Source organism: Ornithorhynchus anatinus, chromosome 3 (genome assembly GCF_004115215.2).
Source record: "Ornithorhynchus anatinus isolate Pmale09 chromosome 3, mOrnAna1.pri.v4, whole genome shotgun sequence".
NCBI classification, from domain to species: Eukaryota; Metazoa; Chordata; class Mammalia; order Monotremata; family Ornithorhynchidae; genus Ornithorhynchus; species Ornithorhynchus anatinus.
In genome coordinates this window covers 80480720-80491520 of record NC_041730.1, presented here as the reverse complement: position 1 = coordinate 80491520, position 10801 = coordinate 80480720, and the positions used below count along the sequence as shown (strand labels likewise).

General features: G+C 51.4%; 1 protein-coding gene and 1 non-coding gene across 2 annotated transcripts; one reads left to right on the top strand and one right to left on the bottom strand.

Annotated features, from left to right (window-relative positions):
* Window positions 1–727: 727 nt before the first annotated feature.
* MRPS30 (mitochondrial ribosomal protein S30) lies at window positions 728–8549 on the top strand. The gene is made up of 5 exons (XM_029061445.1): window positions 728–1238; window positions 3436–3581; window positions 6559–6664; window positions 6822–6998; window positions 8151–8549. Exons 1-5 carry the CDS (start codon window positions 728–730, stop codon window positions 8438–8440), a joined length of 1230 nt encoding a protein of 409 aa, XP_028917278.1. The 3' UTR covers window positions 8441–8549.
* On the bottom strand, window positions 5733–5870 carry LOC114810736. Its single transcript, XR_003758431.1, has one exon. It is a non-coding gene; the product is annotated as a small nucleolar RNA SNORA7 (small nucleolar RNA).
* Window positions 8550–10801: the final 2252 nt, after the last annotated feature.

Genomic DNA, 10801 nt, shown 5'->3' with positions numbered 1-10801 from the left:
GCGCTTACTAGGTGCAGAGCACTGTTCTAAGCGCTGGGGGAGACACGGGGGAATCAGGTTGTCCCACATGGGGCTCACAATCTTAATCCCCATTTTACAGAGGAGGTAACTGAGGCCCAGAGAAGTGAAGTGACTTGCCCACAGTCACACAGCTGACAAGTGGCCGAGCTGGGATTCAAACTCATGACCTCTGGCTCCAAAGACCATGCTCTTTCCACTGAGCCACGCTGCTTCTCTGGGCCTCAGTGACCTCATCTGTAAAAATGAGGATGGAGACTGTGAGCCCCCCGTGGGACAAACCTGATTCCCCTGTGCCTACCCCCAGGGCTTAGAACAGTGCTCTGCACATAGTAAGCGCTTAACTAATACCAACGTTATTAGTAGTAGTAGGTCACGGGTTCGAATCCCCGCTCGACCACGTGTCAGCTGGGTGACCTCGGGCAAGTCACTTAACCCGTCGGCTGGGTTGGAAAGAGTTCTCGCGATACTTGGCAGGTCCCTCTCTCTCCTCTGGGGGGGGGGCCGGGTGGCCCCGCGCATGCGCCTGCCCTTCCCTCCTTCCGTGGGCCCCGCGCATGCGCCTGCCCTTCCCTCCCTCCGTGCGCCCCGCGCCCTCCCGCGCATGCGCCGCCGGCGTTCGTCCGCGTGACGCCCCCCCCCGGAGGGCGGGTCTCGCGGCGTCCCGGCTCTCCCATTGGCCGGCGAGGGCTCGCGCCGGGGCGGGAAGATGGCGGCGCGCGGGGCGGCGGCGGCCGTGGCGGCCGTGGCGGCGCGCTACCCGCCCTTGGTGGCCTCCCCGACGGCCGCCAGCGAGGCGGGGCGGCGGCGGCGGGTGGAGCGCTGGCGGCGGGCGGTGCAGGCGGCGGGGGCGGCGTCCGACAGGCTGCGGCTGTTCACCCGGCTGCAGCGGCCCAAGCTGGCGCTCCACCCGCAGACGGCGGCGCCGGGCGCCGACCGCTGGTACCAGAGCTTCACCAAGACGGTCTTCCGGCCCGGCCTGCCGCCCGCGCTCCCGCCGCCTTCGCCGCCGCGCGGCCCCGACCTCGACCTGCCCGCGCTGCGCGCCGCCGCGCGCCACGGCCTGCTGCAGGAGCACGTGCACCTGCGCCGCGCGCGCCGCGCGCCCCCGCCCGGGCCCCGGGAGCGCGCCGCGCGCGCCCCCTGGCTGGCCCAGCTGCTGGCCGCCCTGGCCCCGCCGCTCGCCGCGCTGAACCCGCACCTCGCCGCCGCCGCGCTCGGTCCGTCGCCGCCCCCGTCCCCGACCTCCCCCTGCCTCCCCGCCCTCCTAGTACTGTGAGCGCTTCGGGGGGGCGGCGGCGGGGCCACACGCACCATCATAATGATAGTGTGAGAGACTGGCTAAGCGCTCACTATGTGCGGAGCACTGGGCTGAGCGCTGCGAGGGGAACGATGGAGCCACACACACCATCATCATAATAGTGGGAGGACTGGCTAAGCGCTCACTATGTGCGGAGCACTGGGCTGAGCGCTGCGAGGGGAACGATGGAGCCACACACACCATCATCATAATAGTGGGAGGACTGGCTAAGCGCTCACTATGTGCGGAGCACTGGGCTGAGCGCTGCGAGGGGAACGATGGAGCCACACACACCATCATCATAATAGTGGGAGGACTGGCTAAGCGCTCATTATGTGCGGAGCACTGGGCTGAGCGCCTCGGGGGGACGGTGGAGCCACACACACCATAATAATAGTGTGAGGACTGGCTAAGCGCTCACTATGTGCGGAGCACTGGGCTGAGCGCTTCGAGGGGAACGATGGAGCCACACACACCATCATAATAGTGGGAGGACTGGCTAAGCGCTCACTATGTGCGGAGCACTGGGCTGAACGCTTCAGATGGACGGTTGGGCAGCAGACAGTAACAATAATAATGTGGGGACTGGCTAAGTGCTTACTATGTGAGGAGCACTGAGCCGAATGCTTCGGGGGGACGGCGGGGCCACATGCACCATCATAATAATAGTGTGAGGACTGGCTAAGCGCTCACTATGTGCGGAGCACTGGGCTGAGCGCCTCGGGGGGAGGATGGAGCCACACACACCATAATAATAGTGTGAGGACTGGCTAAGCGCTCACTATGTGCAGAGCACTGGGCTGAGCCCTTCGGGGGAAGGTGGAGCCACACACACCATAATAATAGTGTGAGGACTGGCTAAGCGCTCACTATGTGCGGAGCACTGGGCTGAGCCCTTCAGGGGGAAGGTGGGGCCACACACACCATCATAATAATAGTGTGAGGACTGACTAAGCGCTCACTATGTGCGGAGCACTGGGCTGAGCCCTTCGGGGGGAAGGTGGGGCCACACACACCGTAATAATAATAGTGTGGGGACTGGCTAAGCGCTTTCTATGTGCAGAGCACTGGACTAAGCGCTTCGGAGGGACAGTTGGGCAACAGAGACGATAGTAATAATGTGGGCGTTGGCGAAGCGCTTACTATGTGCAGAACACTGGACTAAGCGCTTCGGAGGGACAGTTGGGCAACAGAGACAATGGTAATAATAAAGTGGGTATTGGCTAAGCACTTAGGTGCGGAGCACTGGGCTAAGCGCTTCAGATGGATGGTTGGGCAACCCAATAATAATGTGGGTATTGGTTAAGCACTTACTCTGTGCAGAGCACTGGACTAAGCGCTTCGGATGGACGGTTGAGCATTAGAGACAATAATAATGATGTGGGTATTGGCTCAGCGCTCAGCTCAGTGCTGTGTGACCTTGGACAGCTCGCTGCACCGGCTGTGCCTCAGTCACTTCATTTATAAAGTGGAGATTGAGGCTGTTAACCCCAGGTGGGATGTGGACGGTGACCCATCTGATTCGCTTTTCTCTACCCCGTCTTAGTACGGTCCCTGGCACATAGTAAGCGCATAAAGAATACCATAAAAAAAAAAATTTGAGCACTGGCTGTGTGCAGACTACCCTGCTCTTGGGAGAGTACCTAATGGACACAATCTCTGCCCCTGGGGGATTTGCAGTCTAATAGAAAATTTTACAATCTGCTGTTCCCACTGTCATAGGGCGTTTTCATTTCTTTCCTACTGTGACCCTACATTCTTGAAGCCTCTGGTGTGTGTTATCTTTTTTTCGAATTGTATACCAGGCTAATCGGCTTCTACAGTTGGAGGGGAAGTCCATAAACAGGGTGGAGAGAAGATACATTTTAAAGAGGGTGAAGAAGGTTCTAGGGAGAGAGACCTAGGAGAAAGATCTGAAAGAGAAGTTGAAGCTGGGTGACCCGGGTGGGGGGGGGCTCTGCCATTCAAGCTTTCCTGCCTAAAAAACTGGTAGATTAGTCATTCCCCCTCTTTAGAGTACAACTCTCCTGCCTTAATGTGTTTGCGGTTATTACCTTTTTGGCCCTGTTAAGCGGCGTTAGAAGTTTGAACTGACAACTTGTTTATTTTTGGTTTAGATTTTAAACAACCGGTACATTTCTATTGGTTGCGTGGCGAGGAAGTTGTTCCTCGAGGCCATCGACGGGGTAGGATCGATGCGCGGAGGTTTCAGATAGACGACAGGCCACATAGTCAGATCCGCATGTCCAAGCAGCTTCCGGAGGTAAGAGTTCTTTTCGATAAAGACTTTTTTTGGGGTGGGCTCCGTTTTAACCCTGAAAGCGGAAAAGATTTTCCTTTTGCCCAGGGTGGTTAGAAAACGACGCTGTGCTTTAGGCGAAAGACATGAAGACAGGAGAAGCAGCGTGGCGTAGTGGCACTGAGCACGGCGGGCCTGGGAGTCCGAAGGTTATGGGTCTAATTCCGGCTCTGCCACTCGTCTCCTGTGTGACCTTAAGTGAGTCACTTGACTTCTCTGGGTCTCAGTTCCCTCATCTGTAAAATGGGGATTAATAGTAATAGTAATAATGGTGGTATTTGTTAAGCTCTTACTATGTGCAAAGCACTGTTCTAAGCGCTGGGGGGATACACGGTGATCAGGTTGTCCCACGTGGGGCTCACAGTTTTAATCCCCATTTTACAGATGAGGGAACTGAAGCCCAGAGAAGCGAAGAGACTGGCCCAAGGTCACTCAGCTGGCAAGCGGCGGAGCCGGCATTAGAACCCGTGACCCCTGACTCCAAAGCCCGGGCTCTTTCCACCGTGAGCCCCACATGAGACAGGGTCTGTGTCCAACCCAACTTGCTTATATCTACCCCGGCACTTAATGAAGTCCCTGGCACATAGTACGTGCTTAAATGCTGTAATTGTTATTATTTTCAATACCTCTTTTGGTACTGACTGAGTTGTAACTTTGCTGTCATAGTTAGACACCCCATACACACTCCTCGTTCTTTCCTGTGGCCATTCCGGCCTCTTCATTCGCTCATTCATTCAATCGTATTTATCGAGCGCTCACTACGTGCCGAGCACCGGGCTACGCGCTTGGAATGTACAGTTGGGCAACAGATAGAGCCAGTCCCTGCCCAACAACGAGTTCTTAAAGTGGCTTTCCAGGACACCACTCGACTGTCCTGCCCCTCCTTCCTCGCTCTGCCCTGGGGATTTCCAGGACGGGACCTGACCGAGGCACCTCCCCTGGCCTTCTGGTCAGCTCCCCTGGCCTTCTGGTCAGCTGCGGGACTTTCCAGCTTCCCTGGGGGGTCTCCATTTTACGACTCCAAAGAGAGCTTCAACCCAGGGCGTGGGTGAGGCCTTTCCCGCGGAGGCCAGAAATTGCAGAACCTCCTCACCCGGCTTCTTCAGCGCATCCACCCGAGCTTTTTTGCGGCTGGCCTCCGCCTCCGGGAAGCCTCCATTTCCACGGGGACTGTGTTCCCCGGCCCTCAACGGCAGCCAGTTGGTCTCTCTGCTTGCCTCTCGAGAGCTGCGGGGGCTTTCCCACTCCGGGACAGACGCTGTGAAGCAGCACGGCCTAGTGGAAGGAGCACGGGCCTGGAAGTTAGAGGACTTAGGCTCTGGTCCGGGCTCCGCCGTACGTCTGCTCTGTGATCTTGGCCAAGTCACTTCATTTCTCCGTGCCTCAGTTACGTCACCTGTAAAATGGGTATTAAGACTGTGAGCCCCATATGGGGCAGTGGCTGTGTCTGCCCCTATTACCCCGACGTTTAGAACAGGGCTTGGCACATAGTAAGCGCTTAACAAATACCACAATTAGTATGATTATTATTATTGTTGTTTTTAATTGCTTCCCCACTCCGTGCCTTGCCCAGTCTTTGAGACTCACCTGATGGTCGATCTGGAACTCAGCGGGCTAAGCCCTTAGTTTAGTGTTCTGCACAGAGTAAGTGCTCAGTAAATAGCATTCATTGAGTGATTTCACCTAGAGACCCGCATTCTCCCAAGCGCTTATCACATTGCTCTGCACACAGAAAGTGCTCAATAAATATGATTGAATGACGGAATATCACCAGAATTGGGCCATGGCCGACCCTGACCTCACCGCATCACCAACCACTCTGACCTGGCATACATTTTCAGCGGTTCGGCAAAGACCTCCCTGCAGTCAGCACCATTAGCCGAGTGTTGTCTTGACTTATGCAGTTGAGCCGTCTCAGACCCGTAGCGACTCCATGGACACATCTCTCCCAGAACGCCCCACCTCCATCTGCAGTCGTTCTGATAGTGTATTCCTAGAGTTTTCTTGGTAAAAACTACAGAAGTGCTTTACGGTTGCCTTCTTCCGTGCAGACAACTTGAGTCTTCACCCTCGACTCTCTCTCGTGCCGCTGCTGCCCGGCACGGGTGAATTTTGACTTGTAGCAGATTGCCTTCCACTCGCTAGCCACTGCCCAAGCTAGGAATGAAATGGCGATGCCTCTGCTTGACTCTCCCTCCCGTAGCTGAGATTGGTAGAGTCCTGGAAACTCTCCAGGTGTGATCCTGAGAGGATAGCTGTTTGTTAGTGAGCACTTTTTCAGGTCATGGAGACGGTATTTAGAAAACTGAAGGTGCACCTTTCTGGAAGATAATGCAGTGGACCGAAGGGATTCTGACATTCAAAGCGGATAGTCTTTGGAGTTGCGTGACCGACTTGGCTTTATATAACGGGACCATCTGCAACAACTGTAGAGAGTGGAATTTCTCAGTCACAGCTCTTCCCGAGAACAGTGTAGTGGTTCCTGAACAAGGGACTACGTCCCTTAATGTTTCTAATCAGTCACTCTTAAGAGTAAAACTTTTTGATTGACTTTTCCTGTTTCATTTGAAGAGAATGGCCCACTTTGTTAATCTGGGGGGAAAAAAGGCACTCATCAGTTGCATAATTTGGGGGGTGGGCTGTGGTCATCATCATCACGACTGGCAATGTTTGCCGAGTGTCTGCCGTGGGCAGGCACTCTACTGAGTGGTTGGAAATGTTCAGCAAGAGGAAAAGACAAGGTCCCAGGCAGCAGAATTCTGTGAAGCACTGGAGCGATGCGTACGTTTACTTAGCACATCTGTCGACTTCGTTTTTTTCTAAGTACCAAATTCACTCGTTTTTAGAAAATGGGAGGGAAAAAAGTGAATGCCGGAATGCATAATATTATGGAGTATCTTCTGCCACTCCGAATTTCACGATGGCCTTTTTCTTCCTGAAGTTTGTCGCCCTGGATGAATTCGTTCCTGAAGAAATTCCTGTTATAAACTGTAGCCCAAACAAGCTTCCGATGTTTAAACGACAATATGAAAACAAGATATTTATTGGTAAGTTAGAGGTAATTCAGTTGTACATATAAATTTCTTACCTGAAGTCAACTGTTTATTAAGTCTCACATTCATTTTAGTAGAAATTTAATCATTGATATCTACGAGGAGAAGTGCTGATGTGTTATAATTTTCATTTGAATCTCCTTCAATTCAGGGACAAAGCTAGCCGATCCCTGCTGTTATGGTCATACCCAGTTTCATCTCTTACCCGACAACATGGAAAGGTCTAGACTTGTGAAAGAAAATCGCGCGGACCAGATTGAAGTTGGTTTCCGAGCTAACGCTATTGCAAGTCTTTTTGCTTGGACTGGAGCACAAGCCATGTATCAAGGTGACTTTGTTTTTTAATTTCGATTACCATTCATCCGTAAACTTCAAGCTGTGCTTGTCCCTGCGGAGAGTTTTAAAAGCTGGTAATTCTTTTTTTGGCAGATACTAGTAGTAGACTCACTTCTGCCGTCGTGCATTTTTTCATTCTATATTTTTAGCTAAATTACCATTAGGGAATTAGGAAGGCTTCTCCTGACAACACGTGTGTTTGGGCTGTCCTTGCCGTGTAATTGGAAAAAAAACAGGACAGGTGACTAGTTAGCGCTTAAAGGAGCCCACTTTTTTGGCCCTCCCTGTGTTAGGGAGAACTTAAATCCACGAGAGTGTCGTTTGGCGGGACCTTGTTTCATTTTCCTCATCTCTCTTTATCGTGCCTTCCTGAAGAATGTCTGGTGTGAGAGCTGTTGGCCGGTGGAAGTCAAATTTCATTGAAAATGAATCAAACCAAAAAGGGGATTTAGAAGGGGGAAAAAATACTATGAGGCTCATACTCTCAACAGAACGAACCAGACCGACTGACACAGAATCTAGTGAGATGAAAGTCCATTACAGCAGAATTCAAGGGGATTTCTAGGTGATGCCATTGTAGTGCAAATGGATTTGGGGGAGATTCTCTCAGAAACCTGTTAGACCAATCTTTTCCCCACCACCATCTCCAACCATAGAAATCATTTCAACTGTAGCTTGTCCCTCTGCTCACAAAAATCGAGAGCGTGTTGGAGACTGGCTAGAATATTCGTGTGGCCACAGAGCCTCCTTGGTCAGAATCGGTTCTTGTCCTCCACTGGCCCTCACGTGACCAGGTGGGATGATTTGTCTCCAGGTGCTGAGCACATTTCCTGCACGGCAGGCATCTGTGGGGCGACAGACATTACTCTCAGCTGTCACCCCGCCCCGAGTTCTACCTTTTGTAGGTTGCTGCCATAAAAGCTTTTGGGTTACTGCTCTGAGTTCTGCTAGATGCGATCTGAATATGTGTTTCCTTGGAAAATTGAATTTCTTGTCACCGTTTTAACTGTGCCCTCCATTTTGCACCCTGTGGGAATAATGACTGCCGTACCGTAGCCTCTCTGACCATTTTAGGAAATGCTGCTCTTTTTTGGTATTTCTTTACCCGACCGAACTCTAAACAAAGTGTAACTTTCCCCTACAGGATTCTGGAGCGAAGCAGATGTCACCCGTCCCTTTGTCTCCCAGGCTGTGGTCACAGATGGAAAATATTTCGCTTTTTTTTGTTATCAGTTGAATACGTTGGCCCTGACTGTTGAGGCTGATCGGAATAACCCCCGGAAAAATATCTGTTGGGGTACAGAAAGTATGCCCCTCTATGATACAATTGAAAATGAGGAGGTGAAAGGCTTTAATGATGAAGTTTTGCTTCAGATAATTCAATTTTTACTGAATAGGCCAAAAGAAAACGAATCAGAGGTACTGAAAACATAAGAAATTTTTAAGATGAGCAAATTTCTGGTGAAAGTTTAAACGTAATGGAAGGTACAGTCGAAGTCGTAATAATTATAGTAATCGTACATTTATTAAATCTTGAAAATAACATCTGTGTTCCATGTCAGTTATTCTACTGCAGTGATTTCAGTAGCTGCATTCAAATCAATCGATAGTGATTATTGAGCGCTTACTTTATGCAGAGCACTGTACTAAGGGCTTGGGGGAGAGTTCAGTACAACAGAGTTGGTAGACACATTCCCTGCCCACAACAGGTCTTCAGTCTTGAGGAGAAGACAGACGTTAATGTAAATAGATAATTTTCAGATACGTACCTGAGTGCTTTCTGCATCGCCCTGACTTGCTCCCTTTATTCATCCCACCGTCCAGCCCCAAAGCACTTATATATATATATATATATATATATATATATATATATATATATATATATATATATCTGTCATTTGTTAATTTATATTAATGTCTTCCCCTCCCCCCCAGACTATAGCCAATGAGGGCAGGGAATGTGTTTATTGTTGTTTTGTACTCTCTCAAGTGCTTAGTGCAGTGCTCTGCACCCAGTAAGCACTCAGTAAATACGATTGAATGAATAAATTTGTGTATTTACTTTTCGGGTGAAATCAGTCCACATCACTGCTTAATGTACTAAGCACTTGGGCAAAGTACAAAACACTAGAATTGGTAGTCCCAGTCCCTACCTAGAAAGAGTTTAAAGTCTGGAGAGATGACAGTAGACTACATTACAGATCGATCGTATTTATTGAGCGTTTACTGTGTGCAGAGCACTGTACTAAGTGGTTTGGAGAATACATTATAACAGAGTGGAGAGGCAGTTCCCTGCCGCCCAAAAGCTGACAGTCTAGAGGGGGAGACAGCCATTAATATAAATAAATTGTGGATATGTTCATAAGTGCTGTGGGGCTGAGGGAGAGGTGAATAATGGGTGTAAATTCAAGTGCAAGAGTAATAGAGAAAGGAGTGGGAGGAGAGGAAATGTGGGCCTAGTTGGGGAAGACCTTTTGAAGGAGATGTGCCTTCAAGAGGCTTTGAAAGTGGGGATGGTAATTCTCTGTCAGATACGAAGAGGGAGGGCGTTCCAGGCCGGTGGCAGAATGAGGGTGAGAGGTCAGCGGCGAGCTAGATTGAGGGTCAGTGAGAAGGTCAGCGTTAGAGGACCAGAGTATGCAGGCCGGGTGGGTTGTAATAGGAGAGTAGCGACGTGAGGTAGGAGGGGGCAAGGTGATGGAGTAGTTCAAAGCCGTCGGTCAGGAGTTTCTGTTCGATGCGGAGGTGGATGGGCAACCACTGGAGATTCTGGAGTGGAGAAACATTTGCCCCAAGGTGTTTGTAGGGAAATGATCCAGGCAGCAGATTGCAGCGTGGACTCGGGTGGGAAGAGACAGGAGGCAGGGAAATCAGCAAGGAGGCTGATAGAATAATCAGGGTGGGTGAGGATAAGTGCTTGGTTTAAGGTGGTAGCAGTTTGGACGGAGAGGAAAGGGTAGGTGGTGTGAAGGTTGAACTGACAGGATTTAGGAACAAATTTTAATATAGGGGTTGAATGAGAGATGAGGATAACGCCTGGCTTGTGAGACAGGAAGGATGGCGGTGCTGACTCCAGTGACAGGTAAGTCTTGGGGAGGACAGGGTTTGGTCGGGAATGTGAGGAGTTTTGTTACGTTCATGTTAACTATGAGGATGAACGTGAGGTGGATGAGGTCGGCCTGACATCTAGATTTCCGCCAGCAGGGCTCTGTGGCCCTTTCCTCTCCACCCAAACGGCTACCTTACTATTACGGGCTCTCGTTATATCCCGGCTAGACTACTGTGTCAGCCTTCTCTCTGACCTCCCTTCCTCCTCTCTCGCCCCGCTCCGGTCTATTCTTCACTCCGCTGCCCGGCTCATCTTCCCGCAGAAACGATCTGGGCATGTCACTCCCCTTCTTAAACAACTCCAGTGGTTGCCTATCGACCTCCGCTCCAAACAAAAACTCCTCACTCTAGGCTTCAAGGCTCTCCATCACCTTGCCCCTTCCTACCTCTCCTCCCTTCTCTCTTTCTACCGCCCACCCCGCACGCTCCGCTCCTCTGCCGCCCACCTCCTCACCGTCCCTCGGTCTCGCCTATCCCGCCGTCGACCCCTGGGTCACGTCCTCCCGCGGTCCTGGAACGCCCTCCCTCCTCACCTCCGCCAAACTGATTCTCTTTCCCTCTTCAAAACCTTACTTAAAAATCACCTCCTCCAAGAGGCGTTCCCAGACTGAGCTCCTCTTCCCCCTCTACTCCCTCTGCCATCCCCCCTTTACCTCTCCGCAGCTAAAGCCTCATTTTCCCCTTTTC